At 46.1% G+C, this 25,470-nt stretch overlaps 1 protein-coding gene across 3 annotated transcripts in view; it reads right to left on the minus strand.

Annotated features, from left to right (window-relative positions):
• Positions 1 to 25,470, minus strand: part of Dscam (DS cell adhesion molecule) — a 625,088-nt gene that overhangs the window by 90,382 nt on the left and 509,236 nt on the right. For all 3 annotated transcript variants that reach the window (XM_036203115.1, XM_036203114.1, XM_036203116.1), the window contains exons 16-20: positions 23,137 to 23,207; positions 11,529 to 11,769; positions 9,819 to 9,965; positions 5,112 to 5,267; positions 675 to 808 (exon numbers count right to left, since the gene is read on the minus strand). In XM_036203115.1, coding sequence (XP_036059008.1) covers positions 675 to 808; positions 5,112 to 5,267; positions 9,819 to 9,965; positions 11,529 to 11,769; positions 23,137 to 23,207 — 749 coding nt within the window. The remainder of the gene's footprint in view (positions 1 to 674; positions 809 to 5,111; positions 5,268 to 9,818; positions 9,966 to 11,528; positions 11,770 to 23,136; positions 23,208 to 25,470) is intronic.

Raw genomic sequence — 25,470 nt, forward strand, 5'->3', positions numbered from 1 at the left:
CTGTCTTAAAATCTCCATGAAAACATTGTAAATCTGAATGTGCTATTTTTATATTTTCTTTTCTCTAAACCTCCTTCTCTTCTGATATGCCTTGGTATCTGGCCACAGAAATTCAAGTTGATAATTGTTGTTCAGCAGTTCTAACAGTAGCGATCATTAAGTAGTACAGTTTGAAATGATGTGTGTTCCACCTGGCAGAGCCTTCACTAGGCCTGTTACTGCTGTTGCAGAGGGCACAGGTCCCCACCAACATGCCTTGCACAGCAGGGGTAGCTCTGTAGCTCCTTCTTGGTGTGGTATAGGCTAGGGAGGGAGGGTAGGCAGGAGCATGTGGGGGAGAAGGAAGGAGGGAGTGTATTTAATGTGGAGCCCAACAGTGCAATCAATAGGTGCTGTCCACTGACTATCAATTAAGGCCCAATTATGGCCTCTGCACTCAGATTTTGATAAGTTGCTGGCAGTGCCTGGGAAGCTGCCAGATGAACAATGGCTGCAGGCAACTGCATCCCATGTAATGAGGCACTCACTCTGGAGTGAGGTGTAAATGAGGACCTTGCTTTGTATGTGGAGACAACACAACAAGAAAAACTACCAGGAGGACCAGTGGGAGGGAGACGAGGAAAGAGCATCCTCAGTGAGGTCCTGGAAAAGCACTTGGCTGTTCACCAACTTACTGTGGGGTAGGGGTGGGAGCAGAACACCGTGTACTTCCGAATGATGCCGTTCAGCTTGAGCGGGGGCAGCCAGGACACAAATACCATGGAGGCTGAGGCTGCTGCCGCCTTGACACCAGCAGGAGGACCTGGAACTAGAGAAATCCGGGGTTAGTCACTGGTGACATGGAGCCTCCCAGGGCTGCCCAGGGACTGTCTGGTGGCCCAGCCCCTCTCCCTGCTCAGCTCTTTGAGGACCAGTGTCAAGGGTTCCAGTGTGTCCCAACAACCAAATCATATTCATACATGGAGTCCTAACCTTGATGACTCCAGATGTCACGGTATTTGGAAATAGGCTCTTTACAAAGGCAAGGCCCTGTTGAATGCTCAGTAACAGTTGGGACATCCACATCATTTCTTCTAAGGTACAAGGCAAATTGGGAAAGACAGTGTGGAAAGAATATAAGACCTGGCAGAAGGGCTGGGCTCCTTTAAAAGAAGGGTTGGGGGTCAGAGGCAGTGGATGTCAGCATTCTGTGGAGTCAGAATCTTCCTGTCCTCAAGTGAACTGCCATGCAGTAAGGGGTGGGGAGTGAGGGAAGGGGAGGGGTGAGGGTAGGGGTGAGGGGTGGGGATGAGAGTGAGGGTAAGGGTAGGGGTGAGGGTGAGGGCAGACGTGAGGAGTGGGGATGAGGGTGAGAGTATGACAATATGCAGAGGACACATAGGTTGTTGTGTTGTTGGCTTACACCTGCTGGACAGGGCACATCCCCACATTCCGAGGCAGGAGAATTCTAGGAAGGGCTGATGTACTCACAAGGCACAAAACCTCCAGAACCTATTGTGGGGCTGCATGGCTGGTGGTTGTGTGAATACACACCACACACACACACACACACACACACACATACACACACACACACACATACACACACACGTGCACACAGACACCAACTTTAGGTTACACATAGGCATATTCTCTGATGCGGTCTGGATGAGCAATATCCTCTAACCGCTCCTTATTTGAACACTTGGTTCTCCATTGGTAGCTCTGTTTAGGAAGTTACAGGAAGTTTAGGAGGGGCGGGAGGAAGTATGTCACCAAATGGCGCGGGGCAGGTTGAGCGTTCGCTATCTCACCCACTTTCTGTTCTGGCCCTTGGCTTCTTGTGTGAAGAAGCACTGTGATCAGCCAGCTTGTGGCTCCTGCACTGTGGATTCTCTGACTGTTCCCATGTGTCCCTCATCATGGTGGGCCCTGCTTTTCTGAAGCTATACACCCAAACAAACCCTTTTTTTCCTGAAGTTGCTTTTGTCAGTAGGTTTTCTCACAGCAAGAGAAAGGCAAGAAATACACTCTTCAGGCTATACAAGCTCGGGATGTGCATGGTCAAGGCTTCTTCAGATTTTGATGTTTATTTCTTTTACCCTTACTCAGCTTTATCTTTATACAGCTCACCAGAGAAAAGCATCTCTGTTGCCACGTGGGGTGGACATGGCGATCACACATTCCAACTACCGCTGGCCTCAGAGACTCACATGCTCAGTAAAGATTTAAATTTAAATAGAGCTGGCTCTATGTACACATATACTATGTGTACTTTTTCATAAAGGGATGGAGGCAGAGTTTAGCGCATGCCTCAGAGTGAAAATAGCTACTGAAAATTAATAGATCATTTTTTGTTTGTGTTCTTTCCTTGCATGACTATGTTTAGGTTATAGTTTGGGCAAATAAAATAATATTAAGATTCCACAAATGTTTCAGAATTCAGAATTCATTGTGCTCAAAAGATTAAAGCAGAGTAGCAAGTCACCTCTTATGCTCTTTCAGCAATGATAAATGTGTATGTTTTATTGAGCTAAGGGTCCTGAGATCTAGATCTGAAAATTCAATGATTCTCACCCCCAAGATGATGACCATGGACACAGGATCTGAGACGTGTATATTTGGACCTTTGGATATGACCACAAGCCTGAGAACATGTTTATGGGCCCAAGAATCTTGGGACTGAGAAACTGGACAAGAGAGTTCTTCTCACTGTACAAACACCTGTTTATATTAGATACTGAGTCTCTAGTGGTGGTTGGCAAGCACCCTGCTGTGCTGGCTAGTGTTCTGTCAACTTGTCACAAACAAGGGTCACATGGGAAGAGGGACCATCAACTGGAAAAATTCCTCCAACAGATTGTAGAGCTTTTTATTTTTTTGGATCCATTGATTGATGCAGGACAGTCCAGCCCACTGTGAATAGTGCCACCCCTGGGAAGGTGGGGCTAGCTGAGCAAGCCAGGAGGAACTAGCCAGTAAGCAGCACTCTGCCATGGCCTCTGCATCAGCTCCCGCCTCCAGGTTCCTGCCCTGACTGTCCTCAGTGGTGGAGTGTGATGAGGGGAATTCTCCACATCTTCCATGGGGTCAATCTCCAGTCAATCATATCTTCGTCACTGCCTGAACTAAATATAAAAGCAGAGATCAGTGGATAAGCAGGTTAGATCTTAGGCCTCAGGGTCAAGCACTGAGACAGAAAACTACAGTTTCTAAAACTGGATGATTAATTAAAATTTGACCCCCAATTTCCAGCTGATGGGAGCTGTGGAGACCTTCCCTTTTTGTTGGATTTCCATGCATTCTTCTGAAAAAAAAAAAATGTCAAATTTTATGCTGCAGCTCAATTTCCTTCTTAAATAATAATTCCAGAGATATTTGTATCACCATTAGTGATGGAAAGGACGATTTTGCCATGCTCTGAGGGCGTGGAAAGAAAAGAATGAAATCTGGAGTAGGAGGGCAGCAGCTTTCTATGTGCCAGACTGAGGCATGGTGACTGCACTTCCATTTTCATACATGCATCAGTATGGTCTGAGGGATATAGCAACTTGTTGTTCTAAGAAAGTAAGTTGTGTAAGTCTTGTGGACAGCAGGGCACAACACTAGCACCCACACAACTCTCTGCTACATTTTACAATTGAACGACATACTTAGGACTTAGCATTGTGGATAGCTCAAGACACAAGTGACTTCCTAAGGGCATGGCATTTTGACTTTATATTTCCTGAAAGAATCTGAAGTCATTGAATAGAACTCACCAACAGCTGCACAGTCTTGGGAAGAATGGCCTGTGTGTTCTAGAAAAACTAAAGAAGTGAGGACTGACATGTGTGAAGATACCTCAATATAAGGAGGCCTGGAGAGTTGGTAGAACACTATGAGGGGGTAGGTGGATGGAATTGTGGGAGAGAGAGCAGGGCCTGGCTCCCTGAGGGGAGAGCAGGATGGAGGTAGTAGAAGGTACCCTCTGGATGTCTGGTGATCATGAGGATGATGGACAGGGTGTGGGAAGGAGAAGGAGGAGTCCCATCCTTGCATCCAAACCTGAGCTCCAAGCTTTGCTTCTAGGACGCATGTGGGCTAGAAGAACAGCATGCTTGGGATCCATGCGGCTGAGGGGACAGAGACATCAAACCTGCCAGTACTAGCTGGTGACATAATGGGCTACAGCGGGGGCTCTGCTCCCTAACCTGCCCCCACTTCCTGGATGATATGCAAGTTCAGATCATGTCTACACAGCACTTGGGTGCTGCCGTGCCCTGGGTCAGCCTGTGTCTGGCGTGAACCGGTGCTGGAATGCTTCTGGAAGTCTCCTTGGGCATCCAGCTGATACTGGCTGATACTGGTTGCTTCTTTCTGCACTGAACAACTGCCTTTCTCACTGCTGGTCTGCAGTGCACCAAAGCCTAAACCGCTCCTCAAATGCTCTGACAAGGAAACAGGGATGCTGCAGGCCGGCTTGTGTGGAGCAGCACGTGCTGGTCTGGAGCCAGATGGGAGTTAAAAATTACTTAGTCAGCATGAATCCTCCTAAGAATTCATTTAAAAAAAATGCCACAGAGCTTTGAATTCAAGACTTTCTGAAGTGATCTGATTCACGTGGCACAAGACTCAGGCCAGTCCATAGTTTTTAAGCAAAAGAGCTGACCCCGATAGTAACTAAAGTTATCTGACCAGAGCACAAAACACTGAGCAGGCGTGTGAGCCCTGGGATAAAAAGGTGGTTCTGATTCAAACAAACAAACAAACAAACAAACAAACAAACAAAGATGGAAACAAAGAGACAGAGAAAGAGGAAGAGGAGAAAGAGGGGGAGAGAGGTGGAAAAGGGGGAGAGACGGAGCAGGAAAAGGAGATGTGGGAGGGGAAGAAGAAGAGGGAAGAGCAGGAAAATATTTATAGGAGGCAGAGCCCATCAATGGCTACATCAAACAAGGTAGCCAGCTAGAGGTGGAGGGCCTGACTCACGCTGGCCTGTGTAGTGGGCAGTGGAGACTGGAATGAAGGAAGTCAAGAGTAGAGGGATAGGCAAGGCTCAAGGCAAGCCTTCTGACCTGCCTTCAGCAGTGACTTCTGCCCAGGGTGTTTAGGATCTGAACTTCCCACACAGTGCCCACACTATGTCTCACCATCCTCTTTGGTGCGGGTGAAGATCTGCTCACTTCGGACGCCATCCCCTGCACGGGTGAAGGCCAGCACCTGGATACTGTAGTTGGTGTATTTCTCCAGTCCATCCAACTCCAAGGAAGGCTGAGTGGTGGTGATGTTCTTAATCTCACCCAGCTCTGGAGAACAAAACCAAAAGACAGGACCTCATTACCAAGCCCATCATACTCCCTGGCTGACCTTCTACCTGCCACACAAAGTACAGGAAGGAGATATGCAGAAGTATCATAGGATACCATCACTGTGTACCATTTGCAAGAAAAAGAACTACCTACATCAAAATGTCTGAAAAACAATAAAAAACAAGCAAACACAAAACTGATTTGGAAAACAGTAATTCACTCTTGGTAAATCAAATTCCAGCATCATGATGCCACTCTTGGAGGGTCTCACACCAGCAAACAGCACTGTGCACCTCTCACTAGCGAACTCTCTCTTTATACCTAACGACTGTGAAACTTCTGCAAGGTGAGGACTCCACATATATAAATGTGTGTGTGTGCGTGTACGTGTGTGTGTGTGTGTGTGTGTGTGTGTGTGTGTGTGTGTGTGTGAATCTTTGGCCAGCTTGACACAGATAGTGTCATCTGTGAGCAGGGAACCTCAGTTGAGAAAAATGCCTTCATCAGATCAGCCTATGGACGTGACTGTGGGACATGAGTTGATTAATGGCCAGTGCGGGTGGTGCCATGCCAGGCAGATGGTCCTGGGTGTCTAAGGAAGCAGGCTGAACAAGCCATGAAGGACAAGCCAGTAAGCAGTTCCTGCCTTGAGGTTCTGACCTGACTGCCCTTCGTGTGGACTATAAACTGTGAGCTGAACCCCTTTCCTCCCCAAGTTGCTTTCCATCGGTGTGTTTCATCTCAACAATAAAAGGCAAACCAAGACACACACACTTTGCATGTGTATAGGTGTGCTCATGTATGGGGCGCACACATACATGTGTATTTTAATGTTTGGAGTCATCCTTGTTCATGCCTCTATCTTATTCACTGGGTCAGGGTTGCTCAATCAAGCCCAGAACTCACTGATATCCCTGGCCTTGCTCACCAGATTACCTTGGAGATCCCTGTTTTTGACTTCTAAGAGTGAAATTACAGGTAGGTCATTATGCCATCTGGTGTGACACTGGTTACAGGGATCCAGATTCTGGTCCTCACACTTGTATGGCAAGTGCCTTAACAACTGAACCACCCCCAGGCTCACCATTTATATATTTTTTTAAATTCTACTATAGCATATGTAGATTTTAGGTACCCAAGCTAATGTCAAATATCTGAACTAAGATGTACACCATGAGCATATTCCAGCTCTGTCCTACACCACTGACTCTAGTCACCTAGGTATCCATAAGATCCCCAGAACTCAGTTGGCTTCCACAACTAAACCTGCATCTTGGTAAAACACCTGAATTGATAGGGTGATAGGTGAGCAGTTTGGCCAGATGATGCAGGACTTTCTCAAAGGGTCTGCATATCAGGATTTCAAGATGCATTTGTTCAGCATTCCTGACTGTTGGTGCTGCCTCAACATGACTGAACAAATATTTAAATGAGACTTGCATTGCAGCTGATCTGAGTGGCTCAGCACACTCTTCATTTTACCTAGAGTGAACTCTTTCTGTGTCACCACTGAAGTGACAGGTGATGTGTGAGAACCTTGGCATGTGCTAAATTTGCCTTCCTTTCCTGAGTGGGATCCAAGAGTGCTATTCAGAGATGGAACACCATGCCTCCACTTCAGGCAGAAGGCACATGGCAACTGAAAGCAAGTGGAATGATGTGGCAAGTGTCTACACAACTGTATGGCCCTGAGTTTCAAATAGAAGCCAGTCGCTTCCAGAGTCTGGTGAATCAGGAGGAGGAGGCCTGGGATCTGCTTGCCCAGGGCCAGGTGGCTGTGAGCAGGGCAGTTGGCACCACATGACTGCCATCTTACTAAGGGAAGACTGAGGTGAGAGGCAGGGGCCCAGCAGCCACCTGCTGGGTAGCTGGCGACAGTGAGGCACACCTTTAATGTGTTCCGAAAGTATTGAGAGCTGTGTCCCTGATCTCCTGTCTCAACAGAGATGGGGACATGCCCAGCCAGCTTCCTCAAGCACCAGCACTGCCCACAGGACTGAGATGGACAAACAGAGTCAGCTCAGCGGTTCATGACTCCACATCTGTCACTGACAAGCAGGGAGCTAAAGGACAGGAAAGCAATACCTTGCCAAGACAAGGCTAGGATCCCTGAGCCCGGGCTGTGGACTCAGGCTGAACGGCCTCACATCCACCACACACAGTCTCGGACACTGGGTCCTGGACACTTGGTAAACACAGGGGACAGGACTAGAAGCATGTGCTATTCAGAGGTAGCATGCTTTGGCTGCCTGGGTCATGGCAACACATTGTCCATCAGCATCCCAGCCAGAGGGTCAGATGTCAAGAGCTTTGAGATGGACATGGGATATATGTGGAAAGCATGTGCACAGTGCACATGTAATGCCTGTGAAAAGGGTATGTCATCTGTGCTGGGTTATGATGTGTTCATGGTGTAGTAACTGTAGTGTTTACATTATGTGTTGGTGTGTATGTATGTGTAGCATGTAATGTGGGTATGGCATATGTGATGTGTGTTTTTGTGGGAGAGCTTAGAAATGGGGTGTGTGGTATGTGTAGTGTGGATGGCATATATGGTGTGTGTGCTATTTATGGTGTATGTGCGTGGTATATGATGTGTGTTGTGTGCATATTGTGGTGTGTCTGGTGCGTGTAGTATATGTGTGTGATAGGTGGTGGTGTAGGTAGTATATATATGATATGTTGCAATTATGTGTGGTGTGTATAGTTTGTGTGGTATGCATGTAATGTGTATGTACATTTATTATATGTATACACACATATGTATGGTCTATGGTACATGTGGTGTGTATGGGGTGGGGTATGTATATGTATGTTGTGTTATGGTATATGTGTTATGTGTATGTTGTATGTGGTGTGTGCATATAGGATGTGCGTGTATGAAATGTTCTCTAGGTCTGGTTAGGGCAGGCTTTCCTCATGTCTCTCCACACTCAGGCTCTGTGGGATCCAGGACAGTGTGGTTAGAGCCAGAGTGATCACACGGAGTGCCCTGCTGACCCAAAATGCATTTCTTAGAGGTGGCCCTCAGGCAGTGCTTTAATTACTGAAGTTTTTTTCCTTAGCTTTTGGAGGTCATGATAGAATATCTGTAATGGACACTAATTGCACACTTTCTGTGTGTAGAAAGAACCTTCCTTAGGAACTGCATTTAAAGATATGCGACCATTCAAACTTTAAAGCTTGGTACATGTAAAGACACCGCACAGTGTACAGAACAGTCTCCCATGCTACATTATCAAAATGGATGACTACAAACATCTTGTTACTTTTTAAAGCTTTTATTTGTATGAAGACTTTGGTTGTTAACTCTTTTGTTTCTGATCTCTTTAGTGTGTAGCATCTGCTGGCTTGGTTCACATGTGGTAGTGTCCTACCCCTGTTCATTAGTCCAGAGCCCCCTGAGCAAGCCTTACTCTCTCCCAGTGTACAAGTTCAGCCTAAGAGATGTTCAGTCTACTGTGGATCTGGCAGGTGATTGTCTCCCAGTACAGGGTAGTGTGGGAAGAGTGAGTACACTCCAAAAGGAACTAGGCCTAGCAGCGGGTTCTGGAAACACATCCCTTAGCACAGGCACAGTAGTGGATCACACACCGGCAGTGACTCTGCAAAAGGCAACATCTGCCCTTGGGTCCTCACTCCCGAATCTGTGACAACAGGGGAGCCATCTGCAGCTGCCAGGCCTAGTGTGACCCCTACTGTTTGGGGATGGGACCTTCGTAGCAGAACAGACCCAGTGGTCCTGAGCTGAGGAAGTACAGACTCAGACTAGGGTACTTGAGCTCTTTGCCCAACTCAGAGGAAGGCAAGAAATGCAGTCTATATCCAGGCAGAGGAGCTGAAGGATGCTCCACGGCAGAGGGGAGGTAGGAAGAAAAGAGGGAAGGTAAAAATAAGGGAACAGGAAGTGAGGGATAGGAAGTGAGGGGTGGTGAAGGAGGAGACAGGAAGTGAGGGACAGGAAGAAGGAAGGCAAGGGCCAAGAAGGGAGGTATGAAGACAGAGGCCTGGTGGGCACAGGGGCCAAGGCATGACAGCATGCCAGGAATGGAGACCTTGGAAAGACGTGTGCACTGTCTAAACCTGGGGTTTTGGATTTAATGGTTCTTCATGGGGACAATCACATGCTTCTTGAGGTGTTCTAGCATTTTCCTGGAGGTCTCACATACTTCTACTATAGGAACTTAATGATTCATTGCTGGGATATCTTCGGAGAACGAAGGAGCAACATTTAAGGGCACATGCTATGTATAACATTCTAGATAGAGATTTATGGTTGAAGATCCTGCAGTTTGGACATAGACACTCACAATTTAGAAAATACCACAATGCCTAATTTCTCCAACTGCCATTCTCTAGTCTGCTTCCAGCTGCTTTTTGAAAGGCATGTGTGTATACAGGCTCAAGGGTCAGGTGGCTGAACTACGAGGGAGTGTTCATTGGTGAAGAGATCCCCCCACAAACCAATTTCACCCTGGGAAGGGGATTTGCAGTCTGTGTGAGGCATCCCATGGGAACATGCTCACCATCCCCACTGAGTCCTCTTACCTCCATCCATGAGGTTGGCCCAGTAGATGACCCTGAATCCCTGGAGAATCCCATTCAAGGCCTCCTTAGACAGTGTGGACCAGGAGATTGATATGCTCTCTGGTGATGTTGCTATGGCTTGGACATTTTCGGGAGGGTAACTAGGCACTGAAATGAAATAATTAGAACCTGTGATAGCAGCAGGTGGTTCTATGAGCAAAGCAATATTGGACAAGCAGCTGGTTTACCATTTTAACATGCAACACACAGGGGAACGTCTCAGAAAGGAAGGGAAAGTAGTGCCATTCCCCGCAGGAATATTGCAACTCCGCTGAGGGTCTTGAGGCTACACAGCTGTCACAAAGGATGTTGCAGCTACCCTTTCCCATGCAGGAAATCCACTTTCAGGAACTTGCCCCAGACTTGAATTGAGCGCAGTTCAAGTCCTGATGACGAGTGCATTGCTTTGTACTCCCACCACCCTGGCTCACTACACTGCATTCACTTACATTTAGTGCACACAGCACGGGATTAGAAGGCTACTGGGAAATGTGGGAGAGAAGAAACACAGGCACTAAGCTGCCCTACCTTATCTGCAAGTCTCCTTTTCAGGAGCATAAGGTTTTATCAGAGGCAAGAGAGAAAGTGAAATTACTAGTATATGCTATGACTCAATGGATTGATAGGGTCTTGCTATGCAACTCTGGCTGGCCTGGAACTTGCTCTGTAGACCAGGCTAGCCTCAAACTCACAGATCTGCCTGCTTCTGCTCCTCAGGTGCTGGGATTAATGGTGTCTATCAACTTATACACTATTTTACATACTGACTCTATGCCAATTTTAAATGTTGGAGAGAGGAGAGGGTGTCAAATATTAGCTGAAACTAAGTCAGTCATCAAAGCACAAATGGAAAAGCAGAGCTAACCCGTTCTGTGGAGTGTATAGATAGAACATTCTGGTTCTAGTTCTGAAAACTGTCTTTCTGTGCCTTCTCTGGTCTACAATCAAATGGCTCACTTTTAAATGGCAATGTGCTGATGCCACCATGTGCTGGGCCGTTTCCCTGCCTTGGAAGAAGTGCACATGAATTCATTTTGGTCACTAGGGGGCGCATGATCACTATGGGATGTGCTTCAGAGAACCTGGGACCTTTTTCTCTGGCCACAGAATGCTTGAAAGCAGAAAGCAGCCATGAGAGAGAGAGAGAGAGAGAGAGAGAGAGAGAGAGAGAGAGAGAGAGAGAGAGAGAGAGAGAGAGAGAGGGAGGGCGGGAGGGAGGGAGGGAGGGAGGGAGGGAGGGAGGGAGGGAGGGAGGGAGGGAACTGTAACAATATACAGAAAAAATTCCAAAGAGAGAGAGAGAGAGAGAGAGAGAGAGAGAGAGAGAGAACTGTAACAATATACAGAAAAAATTCCAGAGAGAGAGAGAGAGAGAGAGAGAGAGAGAAAACTGTAACAATATACAGAAAAAAATTCCAAAAACTCTGACACTGATTTGGGGGAAAGACTTGGAAAAATATATTTCTGCTGTCTACATGGGGACAACTTTGGCTTTATCTAAACAAAGCCCACTCTTGTGTTAAAAAATCAGAGGAAGATTCAGGGATGCATTTGGGCTTTTGAGTGCAGACACATTCAGGCCAGGAGTGAACTGATGTGGTGGGTTAGGCACTTAGGACAAGCAACAGGGAGCTGGGCTACGGGGCACAGACTGTGGATGCCCAGACCTACCATCCTCCAGGGTGGTGGTGATTATCTCCTGAGAAGAAGGTCCTGTGCCTGCTCGGTTGCAGGCCTGCACCACCAGGCCGTACTGGGTGAACTTGTTCAGGTTGTCCAGGGTGTACACCTCACTGTCCCCCGTGGTGTCAATACTGATAATGTTGAACTGGAAGTTGCCTCCTGTGCTGTACTCCCGGTAGCCTATTTGGTACCCACGTATGATCCCATTTTGTAAATGTTTCTTGGGAGCCTAAGCAGGAAAGAGAAGAATATACTTAAGAAAACCGAGGCAGGAGAATCATGACATGCAGAAGAACTGGGGAAAAAATGGAGCCAGATAATAATGACAAGTGAAGCAGTCAAAAAAACTCCTGCACAGCTCTCCATGGCTGAAACCTAGGCTTGCACCTAGCCCTAAATGCATGGTGGCTTTTCCTTTGTGTTGATCCCTGTGAGTCTGTGATGAGCATAATTCCTATGTCAGGCACTGTAGGAAATTAACAACTGTAACTCGTAATAGAGACAAAATAGAATTAGGTCAATGTGTTGTCATAAAGGTCATTTAAACTTACAAACTGCTTATTTCTGTAATTTTCTATTTAATATTGTCAGGTCGCAGTTGATGGGGGTAGGTGTGGTGTAATGGAAACCATGCAATGTGCAGGCACAGGCAGGGTGACTTCTACAGGAGTGATTCTTCCCTGGCCACTCCTCTGTCACCTGCATGCATGACATCTGGCCTGACCCCTTCACCTTCTGCAATGCTTACACTGTGACCCTCAGTTTTCACAGGATGCCAGCCACATTTAAGTGGCAGCAGAATAAATCTGAAACTGCAGAGTCTGTGCTTCAAGGTCCTAGGTCAGGCTGCTGTGGTTAACTTGACTCACTGATGGGAAGACATTCTGCATTTATAATATTGGAACACATACCAGCCATCTCAATGTGAGACAGTCTTTCCTGCTCATCAGCTAGTGGTTTAATATCCTCCTATCATCTATCTATCTATCTATCTATCTATCTATCTATCTATCTATCTATCTTTCTGTCTCTCTGTCTGCCCATCTATCTGTCCATTTATCAATCATCTATCTATTACCATCATCTATCCATCTATCATCTATCTTTTTATCTGTCATCCATCATCTTCCATCAATCAATCTATCATCTATTATCTATCATAATAGATCTACCATCTATCTACCTCTCTTTCTATCTCTATCTACCTACCTGCCTACCTACCTATCTCTATCATCTATTGTCTTCTACCAATTTTTCTTCTATAAGTTAATCACAAACTATGGATCCAGATCTCTCAGGTTGTGCAAACCTTTCTGAAGCCCCAAAGCACTAACAATGCTGAAGGAAAAGTAAACACAAGGGCTCTGGAGAATGGTGACAGGCTGAGTGCATGGCTGCCAGGTCAAGGCCAGGAGGAAGTGGCAAATGAGATCTGTGAGAAATGGTTCATGGATACTCAAGTGAGGTGGCCTTGTCAGGGTGGCCTAGGCTCAGCGAGTGGAGTTAGGGATGTGTGGGGGAAATTGGCAGGAAGGGCCTGGGAGAGGGTGCCCACAGGCACAAGAGGGAGGCATGATGGGAGGGGGTGGGTGGAGTTCCAGGGCAGAACAAGTCTCTGAAGTCAGTAGTACATGGAGAAAGGTGTACATAACAAGAGAACCAAAAGGTGGGAGTAGGGAGACAGCCTGGATGAACTCAGCAGATACTGTGTGTAGTCTTACATGCTCTCCTCTAGTGGAACAGGTGCCCCAGGCAGGCTTCAGGACAAAATCTGTGTCACAGAGAACAGTATTTCTTCCATTTATTTGTAACATTTTAAACTTTTAATTAATGCACAAAAGCTGCATGTGCTTATGGGGCCTTTCGACAGCAAATTTCTTCCTGTGTGGTTTCCGTGGGATTCAGTTGCTGTCCTCATCTGCCTGGCTGTGTGCACATGGGTGTGTGGACTCACAGCTGGACACCAGCCATGTTAGCCACTTACTATTTCAGTGAGGACCAGGGCGAGACTCTGGTGTAGGAGGTCATTACTTGCCTTTCACCTGTAACACTGATGGGCTTTGCTGTTCATTTTGTCTTCAAGAATACCTAAAGATTTTAGTGTTTTAGAATCAGAGCCCAACAAAATCACTACACCACACCTGTCAACTTGCATGTATAACCTCTAGCTAGTTAATAAAATTAGTTTTCCTGTAAAAATCATTATATGCAAGCCAATTTCACCAACAAAGAGATTTATTCTATTTCATGTAGAATTTTTTTTGTAATTATCAGATAAGTGACTCAAGTATAAATGATAATTTTTGCAAATTATATTCATATCCATTAAGCATGCTCTCTAATTGTTCAGCTGGCTCCCTGTAAGGCTTTAAGAGAAAGCCAGTCCAAATCACAGTGTGAGGGCTATGCAGCCAGGTACAGAGTGGAGCCAATGCCTACAAGAAACTTATCTACAGCAACTGACTTAGAATCTTCCTGGAAGCAGCCAGGGGAGCGTCTTGCTGGGTCATCACTCCTCAAGCCTTGGAGGGTTAATCAAGCTTGCATTAGATGAGAGCATTGTCCCTCTCTTTGTGATTGGAAAGCATTGCATCTAGTTTCCTTGGGAGATAAGCAAATGCTCGCTCAGCTCTGCTTATTCATAAGACTTGGTTTAAAATGAAAGCAACATTGCTGCACAAGTTCAAGCCAGTTAAAAATTCCCACACAGGTGGAGTAAGGGCTTCAGAGACCCCACTCTTAGCTGAGGAGATGCTGATGGCTCCTGGGAAAGGTGGAATCACTTTTCTTTCAGGTTGTGGCCACTGGTAGGTTCTTCATGTCCACACTGAGTAACCAACCCCAAACCCATGTGCAGATGGGCAGCACTATCTGGATTCAGTAGGTTGAACAAGACAGATATAAAATTGAGAGGGAGATGTGATGAGCGTCCTGGGGGAACTAGAGAAGGGTGTGAGGGGTGGATATGATCAAGATATGCTGTATACACATATGGAATATTCAAAGAAAAATGAAAATAAAATTTATTTTAAAATACATTTTCTTGGGGGACCTATACTTCTGTCCTTATTGTGGAATAAAAGGGTATTTTTCCTCACTTTAAATTTCTGCAAAACATTGCTAGAATCATTACTTTATTTTGTTTTATTATAGGAGCCCAAGGTGAGTGTCCCTGTACACATTAGATCTGGTTTGTTTTTCTCCCCTAAGGTGAGGCATTCCCTCCTGTATCCTCTGTCCACAGTCTACAATTCTGGGTCTGATTTTTCTCATTTAATATGTTATTAGGACCACAGTCTCCTCTTTGCATCACAGTCTCTGAAAACAATGCTTCCATATGTGGATGTTTGATTTTAGTTCATTGTTCTCCCACATTTATATATATTATTACTTTGCAACTTATTTTCAACCACAAATGCGGTGAAGCACCTTTGCAGCCTTGCCTTTCCATTTTCAATCTTATCTGTGGGACGCAAGCCCCAGCAGTGGATGACTGCCTTATTTTTAAAGCTTGCATTTGAGTTGGTCATTAATGAGGAGGAATGTTTGCTATTACTCTGTTAGAAGTGGATTCACATAAGGGGATGTATTTGTCACAAGGAAATAGAAACACAGTTCTCCCTTCTCCTTGGCTGTCGACAAGTTCTGTGCCACCCTCTGTACTTCCTTCACAGGTGCCTAATGGGACTGCTAGTTACCCCTGTAGACAAAGCTGTTAAAGCTGTCCTGCATAGTGAGGATCATTTTGCAGGAGGGGAGGTCAAGACGCACCACTGACATCCTGCCTCTGAATCGTCACAGTCACTGTTAGCAACACTAACTACCCAAACCTCCGTGGCCCCTGCCTCACCCGATTTGCCACTACTAACTATCACTGATGTCATCTCTACCAGCATCCACAACATCATCTCAACTCTCCTGCACAGTCTGAGAACCATCTGCTACACTAAGAATACTTCCATGCTGAATGCCTGCTTCATAGGGGCTGACTTTGAGCCTGAGTGCCAGGCCTCCTGAGGACAGGGGAGCTCACATATATCTTCCTTTCCTGCCCAGGACTGGGCCTTGCATGGGCTTTTGAAACCTCAAAGCCTACCCACAATGACACACTTCCTTCAACAAGGCCACACCTACTCCATCAAGGCCACACCTCCTAATCCTTCTCAAACAGTGCCACTGCCTGGTGACTAAGCCTTCAGAGATATGAGCCTAAGGAGGCCATTCATATTCAAACCACCATGTCAATGAAGAGAAACTTGTAGGTTTATGGGAAATCCCACCTGGCAACCACTTCTCTTAAAACACATTAAAAGAGCACTTTGCAAAATGGGTGACTGGAAACAGAACAAGCAAAATAACTCTGAGGGCTTGCTCCTACTCCACATCCAAGCTCAAGAGCCTTGCAGATGAGCCTTTGCACTGGGAACCTGGTGTTAAACACAGCGAATTCATAAGTGAGTGGCATCTCTTCACCTTTGCTGGAATCCCTTTGAAGGGACTGTATACTCTGGGGCAGAGGTCACACTTGCCATTATGCTTTTTGGGACAGGTTAATGATTTACCCAGGCTGATTTTTATTCTTTCCCTTTCCTTTGGAATTAGTAATATTCCCAATTCCCTTGCATTTATTTCTTTCATGTGTTGCTCTCTGTAGACCTCTGCCCCTCTCCAGCCCTACCCCTCCAAGTACCCTTCCTTCTGGCCTCTTCATCCCTCCCAATCCCCACATCCATAAGGATCTCTCTTGGATCTCCATGACAACAACAGCGCCATGTCAACCCATTTGTATGGCTTGCAAGTGACTGTACTTGATGTGTCCTTCTCAAATCGTCTTCATCCTTTAAAGATGCAGAAACAGCGAAGAGACAGGGGTGTGGAAAGGCTCCCAGCTCACACCATCACCACGGATGCCAGTGACTTGTGTGGGCAAGCCTTCCTGATATTTATTCCATCTCCCTTCACTCCACAAGAAGCCTTTAAAGAACGAGGTCCTCTTCCATGGCCGGAGGAGTGAGTTTCTTGGAAAACTAAATTTCCTTTAGATTCCTGAAAGTTCTCTTAAGATGCACACTGTCCTCTTACCCTTTCATTGCTGGGTGGTAGCGTCTCACCCATCTGAGCAGCTTCCCCACCTCCTCCATGTACACACACACACACACACACACACGCACGCACAACATCTCTGCAGTAAAGTGCTTCATCAGATTGGGCAAGCATGGGCAGGGTGCCTACTTGACACACAGCTTTGGGCCTAAGGGATGTGGCCATTACCACCTAGCGAGAGAGGCTTACACTGCTGAGGGCTAGTCTCAGCCACCATGAGAGGCACATAAAATCCAGGGCTAGCCCAGGGAACCACAGGAGGGAAAAGAGAAAAGGTGTCCATAAAAGAGACAAGAAGACCTGCCAGATAAGCTCACCTGAGCCTAGGGGTGAGCCAACAGTCACGTGCAGTGGTACCCAGATGCACCCTGGGGAGAACACAGGTGACCCAGGATACAAGAGCTCAGAGTGAGTGTGCAGTGAGGTATCTGTGGGCATCCGGGAGCCAAGGTTGGTTGTCCAGAAGGGAACTTAGGTCCCTGAGAGAGCCGCAGACTGTTAGATGCTGAGTCACCGTCAAGCCAAGGCATTCTTTTTATCCTCACTCAAAGGTGGACATTCCAAGCATATGAAGACCTTTTGCCTGCAGCAGAGGTCTCTGGATTCAGGCTGGGCTCAGTGCCTGCTATCCACACCTGAGTAACCACTCACAGATAGGGCTAACTGCCACTGCCTCCCACCATATCTTTATTTGGGTCACGAGCAGCCCTTGACTAAACTAGAGGGATTTCAGGCATGGACACAAGGTAGGGCACAGGGAAACAGAACCTCAAAAATACATCAGATGAGCCACTCTGTTTCTCCTCTCAGAAAGGTAGCAGAAGAACATGCAGGTACGGAGCAATAGTGTGGCTTAGGTGTGGACCCGCTGAAGTAGCAGGATGCTTCCTCCTTCTCCATTGCCTTTCTTTGTCAAAGTCAAGGAAGACTGGTTACTTGATTTCTCTTGTTTTTATACAAATAAACTTTCCATCCTGAGATTGGATGGCTATTGGCAGAGCAAACAAGCATGACACTATATTTTATGACGGCAAGTCTATCATCTAATAGCTAAGTATAAAACATCTTTGTTATTTTGTCTTGAGGTAGGGCACCTGCTTTTACTGGAAGGTTTGCCAAAGGCTGGTGGTGCTGCTCTTGCTCTGGGGCAGGGGACTGGGGTCCTTGAAGCAGGCCTATCCAGTGGCTTCCTTAAGCTGACTTGCCTGGTGATGGTGGAGGGAAGTGGGCAGAGAACACATTCCAAATGGAGCATAAGCAAGGTGGTCCCTGTAGGGATGTGCCTGTTTTAAATGCACACAGAATCTGCAATGTGAATTTGTGTGACCCAGGTCTTTCTGTGGAGTACAAAGGTTTTCATGCAAAAAGATAGGTATATGGACTTTTTTAAAACATAAAACTGAATGATGGCATGGGATTCACACATTTCTTTAACAAATACTAATTTCTCTCCTACTGAGTAAACCCTCACAGAGCCCACACTTTCTGGTCCACCTTGAGGGTCCAGAAAAAGCAATCCTACTCCATGGAGATGAGGAAGGCTTTGAAGCCAGTTTCTTTTTCTTTTTCTTTTTGTCTTATTGAAGGGGAAGAAGTTAGACTTGCTAATACAAGAAGGATTGACAATTCCTTACATATCTGTGAGACATTGTACACATTTTTTAATAAAGCACCCATAACCCCCAACCAGAGCCAGTGGATTAATTCATGAAAGCAAATGAAAATTCATAATCTTTCATAGCCTAAGGATTAAGTGAATGCTTGAAAAAAATCAAAATGTATTTCAAGACAACTTTTTAATTTCAACTTTTGTAGGAAAGAGGAGTACTGACCTAGGTTTATACTTTGGAAACAGAATACTAATAGGTAAATGTAGACTGTATATCTTCTCTAGCTTCCCATTGTCAGGTGACATTTAGCCCATGAGGCTGGAAGGCAGAGTAAAGGGAATTCATATTTATCAAGTTTTGTAGGCATGGGTTACCTACATGGCAGTCCCCAGCTGGACACCTATCCACCAGCTTTCAGATTCTGAGCAAGTCTTTTTAATGTGAGGATTATTCTTCATTCACACTGGCTGTATTCAGTACCCAGAGTAAGTGACAGGATGGGAGAAAGTTTGGCATGGTGCTAGCAGAGGGAAAATGCTCAGAACCACAGAGGTCCAGATTCCCCAGGGAAGCAGGGTCAGAATTGCCCAAGCCACTTTCCCAGTGTGCCTCAGTTTCCTAGCGAGAAGGACTTCGAAGGAGGAGGCACAAAGAGCCTACAGTTTATTAAACCGTATGATGTTGTTTCCTACAGTGGGGGTTTGTTTTGAAATGATAGGCTGAGCTGTCTCCTTTGTGTGAAGTCTGGCTCTGGGATACTGTCTCATAGCACAGGTAACTGGGTGTAGGGGGATGGGCTGGGTGGGAACCATTCTTCTGATGATAGAAATTCACTGACACACTCACGGAAATCATTTAGAATTCTACGTGAAAATTTTTATTAAAAACAAACAAAAAACAAACAAACAAAAACTAAACCAAACCAAACCAAAACAAAACAAAAAAACATTCTCAGCCAGGATATCTGAGGAGGAGGAGACAATGGTTGACCCCTCAAGTTTCCATTCTGAGCCATCAGCTTACAACTGCTCTCAGCATGTGAAAGTTTATATTTTGGAGACACTCTATAAAGATTTCTCACTTGAAGCAAAATTTTTACAGTTGAAATATTCTCTGCTTTCAATCGCAACTTTTGAGATATCTAGAGTAATTATTTCAAGTACTGAATATTTACACACACACACACACACACACACACACACACACACACACACACACACACACTTAATCTCAGCACTCAGGGGCCTGAAGTAGGGGATGACAAGGTCCAGATCAGCCTGGGCTGTACAGTCAGCTCAAGGTTTGCCTAGGCTATCCAGTGAGACTCTTAGTTTCAGAGACAGAGAAAGAAAGATGCTTCAGGAAATAGGTTAAGACAGAATTTTCTAGGAAAAAAAAAAAAAAACCCTAAGTATAATTTTGAAGTATTCTATCAAATAAATGTCATTTTTCAGTCATTTTTAATGTTGGTTCTAATTTTGAATCAGAAACAAACCACATCCACAGGCAAACCTCTCCCCTCTGGCAACCAGAGCAGAGCTAGGGATCTCACTGTTACTTATTTCTACTTTAACAGCACACTCAGCTGCAATCTCCACCAAGCCACTGCTTTGCGTTTCCATCTCAGTCCTTTCTGCACACCCATCCAGCCTCACGCAGGCACCATAAGGCAGGACTGGCTCTTGGACGTTCTCCAAGAACTTGCAGCCAGCTGGGTCCTATAAATGTACCACAGATTTGTGACCTTTCACCTTTCAGTGAGTGACAGGGGAAAGGGTGCGAGGTGACACAGCTCTGGTGTCCAGCTCTGGACTCAGCACTCCACCAAAGCCAGAGTTCAGCTGTCGCATGTTCCTCTCTGCAGTTCGCATCTGAACAAAGGGGCGTCCTCTCCACTGCTGCCTCTGAACCCCACAATGCTTCTCAGAGGCACCTGTGCTGTGAATACATGGCCTAGAGGCTCCCTCACTCCACCTCACAGGGGCTCTAGCCTCTCCACTCACTCACCATGGCCGGCCGGCCTGCCCATTCTTTCACTCCCTCACTCTCTAGTTCATTCATTTGCTCATGCACTCACATACTCACTCACCTACTCATAAACACACTCATTCATTCATTCTTTCACTAGTTTACTCTTTCCCTCACTGATTCATTTCTTTGCTCACTCATTCACTCATCCACCACATGAGGAACAAGGAACACTATGTCTCTCATGGGGCCCCCGAGCCACAGAAGAGATGCACAGGAGACGGGCCATGCAGTGAGTGTGTTGGGAATGTCATAGACAATTCCATGCAGGGGATTCATCTGTCTTCACTGAGTGTCACCTAGAGATTCCATTACTAGGCAGGAGAGGTGTCATGTACCATGTGACTGATGACAGGGAAGGATCACCTGGGATGGGGAGGACTGGGGAGCAAGGGATCCTAGTCTGAGTAGGAGTGTGGGGACTGAGGTTGGAGGCCTCAAGTGTCTATGGGATATGTTACATCCTTAGGTCATGGGCAGCCTCGACTAGACCTGAAAAGTTTCAGATTGGACCCTTTCCTTTGGTGAAAGAAATAATGAAAATAAAAAGAGGTAGATAATTTATTTTGACAACAGAGATTCAGCAGGTCTACTTATGAGACAATGATTTAAAATTTTAATACCTAACTCCAGTGCAATTGAAAAGCCATTAGTATATTTTTATCTTTTAGGGATGTCAAGTCTAAAATGGCTGTTTTCCCACTCAAAACCAAGAGCCCTTCCCTCTTCTTCCTCACTTACCTAGATTGGGCACATCTTTCAGTCCTGACCAGCTGTCCCATGGTGGTGAGTCCTCATCTTAGGTTTCCACTATTCCACACATATCCATGGCTATTCCCTGACCCAGGCTCCCTCTTTGGTTGATGCTGTCGCCCTGTCTGTCCACCCCCCTCCCTTTCTTCTTCCTCTGTAGGCTCCTTAAACAAAATGCATGTTCTGAACTCTTGTACTACAGAGAGGCATGTTTGATAGCACATACTGTCTCTGCATGCCCTTTAGATCAGTCCACAGCTTGCCTGAAATGGTAATGCCCTTTCAAGTCTTTCATACCATCAGGTGGAGCAATAAGCTAGTCTGCATGAGTCTCCAGTGGCCATACCTCACTCGGTGGGGTTGAGCACCAGTATGCCTGCCTGTTTGCTCAAGAGCCAGGCAACGATGCCTGGAAGCAAGGCTGTACACCTGCACAACACCTAACTAGTGGTATGAGGAAAGCCAGGTGTACTGTGCATCCCATAGCACATTCATTCTTTTGGCTCTAGGAAGAAATTTAACTGTAATGCACCGACTTTCACTGTGGTTTTTATGTTAGGACACAGTTCAAGGCCCTAGAAGTTTCCAATTTTAGCTATAAGAGGTAGATGCTCTGCAGACATATATGTCCTTCATACAGGACCTCCCAAAATCTCTCAAGGTCACATTTCAATAGCCAAATGCAAAGAAATATATGGAGCAATTTACTGAAACTTCACAGCCTCTATTCAGGGCAGACTGAGCCAGCTTTCTGTGTGTAGCACGGCTGGGATGTGCACAGGGTTAGGGCATGCTGAGAGCCTTTTATTGTACAGTGTGTGGTGCTCACAGGAGTGGGCTGGTCACAAAGACCGAGGACAGCTCAGTCACACTCCCAAGCCACATGGTCTGTCATACTGCCTGCTGCAAACACAGCTCATTGGCCAAGGCTAAAAAAGCTGACACACAGGGATTCCCTGCATTAACCCATGTTAATACCTGAGGTGGTGCGCACCCCCACAGTGGAAGCCCACTTCTGCTACACATGCTCATCAGCTTATGAGAGGACCAGTAGGAGAAGGAAGAGAAAGGAAAGGAAAGGAAAGGGAAGGGAAAAAGAAAGGGAGGGGAGGGGGAAGGAGGGGAGTGGAGAGGAAGGGAGGGGAAGGGAGGGGAGGGGAGGGGGAAGGCGGGAGAGGAGAAAGCCATGCTATAAGACAAATACAGACCAGAAACAGTAGAACTTCATAGAAGCATGGATCCAGTAACAGTTCCCTAGATGAAACAGCATTTAACCCATATGGTCATTGCCAAGTTCATTTCCAAGGAGGTGGCTAATTTCCAATGTATCTCACCCACAGGTAAGTGCCAGGACTTGAGTATGTGTGAATCAGTGGCAACTCAAAGCACTGGTCTGTGACCAGTGTGCACAGAAGACAGACACCATCACCTCCTTTACTGACAAAGCTTACTTTGAAGGCAGGCCCTATGCTGGCTCAGGTTTGCTACTCCCCAACTGGGCAGCCCACACCAAGCTAAGCAGCAACTAGTCTGTATCTGCAACCACACTCTGGGTTGGCACTGCCCAGGAGACAAAGTTCGTGCCCTTGGGCAGGGAACCCAGGTGCTTTTTCAAGGAGACAGCCAGCTAATGCGTAATGAGGTCTCTCTCCTTTCTGCCACCATGCACCGTGGACTACACAGTGCTTTCTTTACTCCTAAGAAGCACTTAGAGATTTTCTGCTGTGATGAAATTATAGTACTCAGTCAAGGGGTATCCACCTCACTGCATGAGACTGATCCTAGGAACCTTGATAAAATTCTCAGTATAAAATAAGTAAGACAGGGCAACTTCATTCTTTAGAGATGTTTCATTTATGACAGAGGAATTCAAACTATGATATCAAACAGGCATACGCCATGGAGCAATGTTTCAGTTGATGATGGGCCAACTACATGTATAATGACTATGGCAAGGATTTGAGTATTTAACGGTATAATTTTGAGTATAATTTTGAAAAAAAAAAACTTTATAAAGTGTTAGTATCCTGGCATCATGACAAGAATAATAGGGTTCACACACTAGGAAAAGTGTCAGAGACACAAGTGTTGGTTCAGTTTACCTTCCAGGTAACCCTGATGCTCTGAGATGATGTAGGCTCCAGGTGAACTTCCTGAGGTGGGCCATCAGGAGCTGTAGGGACCAAAAACACACAGGCAGGTTATACACACCAGAGGTAGATTTTTTTCTTTTGTAAGGAAACAGGCAGAAAAAGACCAACCATGGTCACATTACCCACAAAATGATATAAAATTTATATGTAACATATGCCCATGCTTATGTGTACTTTAAAACATTTTTAGGAGACTCAGAACACCAAATGGTACTTTAAAACAATTTTAGGAGGCTCAGAACACCAAATGTCAAGGCCGTATCAAGAGCTGTGGTTCTGTATTGTTTACAGAATAATGCCAGAAGAAAAGTCAATGTGTGCACAATTGAGATGCAATCTTTAAAAACCTTTCTCATCTGAAGTATGAACCTGCAGAATGCAGGGGTTCTGAGGGATGACTCTAAATGACAGGCGAGGCTGCACATTAGGATCCAAGAAATAAAGAAAGTGCTGCAGGCCCACAGGAAGAGCTTAGGAAGTTGCTATGGCTCATGGAAAGGAGTGTGCTCTACAGCTCAGACCCAGGGACATGCGGGGTAGGGATGAGCTGAGGATGTAGCTTCAGGAAGAGGTGGATTGCTTGGTTACAGCTTTTAGGACACTTGTAGACGGTGAGTGAAGGGTAAAGTGTCACTGGATGGAGGTGGGTGGGCAGAGACTCTGCAGAGGTAGAAATGGGGACAGAGGGAACACTCACTATACACACTGCCAGGAATGTCAACTAGTCCCGAGGCTCTGTAAGTCAGTGTCAAGGTCCTCATAGAGCTAAGGCAGACCTGCCATATGACCCAGGTACCCCACTCCTGGGCGTTTACCCAGCAGACACCAAGTTACCATATCATAGAGACATCTGTCCACCCATGTTTACTGCAGTACTATTCATGATAGCTCAGTTATAGAACCAACCAAAGTGTCAATCAACATCTGGCTCAAGATGCTGCAGTTTAGACACACAATGGTCTTCCACTCAGCCACATGGAAAACAAAGCAAGGAAGTGGATGCAACTGGGGTTGATCACATTAAGCAAATGAATCTTACCTCAGAAAGACAATAGTTACATGTTTTTCTCATTTGTGGGTCCTAGAGTTTAAACTGATGCATAGAAATCATGTCTGTATAGATGACACGAAAGTGGAAACAAAACTGTCTAAGAGACAGAGGGGATGGATGGGAGGGGCGGGGAAGAAGGAGGTGGGGGACTCAAAGAACATAGCTGCATGAACATGGCCTTGCATAGCCCAGTTTCACACAACAACACAAAAGAGAGGCAGGACAGAGATGGATGCAAGAAAAGAAGCAGAACCTGCCACCATACAATGGGGGATGGGAAGGACAGTGGAGTTCCACAGGGCAGGGCTGGTGGGAGGGAGAGAGGAGGAGGGCAGCAATGAGAAGTGATGAGGTCCAGAAAACAGGGCTCAGGGTATTTAGTGCTATGCACCCGAGGACAGCAGGGGTTCTTCATGTCTGAGAATTGCAGAGAGGAGGGTCTGCAGCCCATGGCCTGCTTTTCTAATTCATACTGCATTCCCAGTCTTATGCATGCCTTCCATGAGGCCCACTGCCAAGCTTGCCCTCTGCTTTTTCTGTCATCATAAGGCACCCCTCGCCCTGGTACCCTGCTGTAATTTGGCCTCAAAAGCTATCTTACTTTCTATTATCTTATCAAATGTGAATTAAAAGGGGCATGGCTCCAAAGCACTCTGAAGCTCCCATCTACCCTAGTTACTGACCACTCCCTGGACAGAGCCCATCTCCCTTTTCCTTCATGGTCTCTGGTTCATCTATGTCTCTCTCATGTCCAGTGCCTTAGCAGAATCAAACACACAGCCTCTAGACAGCTCTGATCCCTTGAACTTTAATTTCCCTCCATCAAATCCTGCCCTTGCCTGGGACTCTACAGGCACTCATTCCACCTGGGTGCACACCAGACCCTAGCTTCCAAGTCTTGCATGTCTTTGGTCTCCCAGGGTCTCTCAGGAGCTGAGTGCTGAGGGAGTCCCTTCCTGCAAGGGGAATAGTGCTCTGCAAATGTGAAAACAGAGTCCCCTCCTTCTCAACAGGCACAACTGCATACTTGGGGCACTGCAGACTCTTGGGTTTTCTGATCGACCTGTACAAAAGTTCTCCTAACATCAAAGTTACTTCTCAGCATCCAGCCACTGGGACCTTCACTGTCAGAGCTCTGCTTCTGATTTCTGTAAATCAAATACTTAACACGGGAAACAATGTCAGACCTGATTTAAAAAAACAAAACAAAAACAAAAACAAAAACAAAAACC

Source organism: Onychomys torridus, chromosome 12 (genome assembly GCF_903995425.1).
Source record: "Onychomys torridus chromosome 12, mOncTor1.1, whole genome shotgun sequence".
NCBI classification, from domain to species: domain Eukaryota; kingdom Metazoa; phylum Chordata; class Mammalia; order Rodentia; family Cricetidae; genus Onychomys; species Onychomys torridus.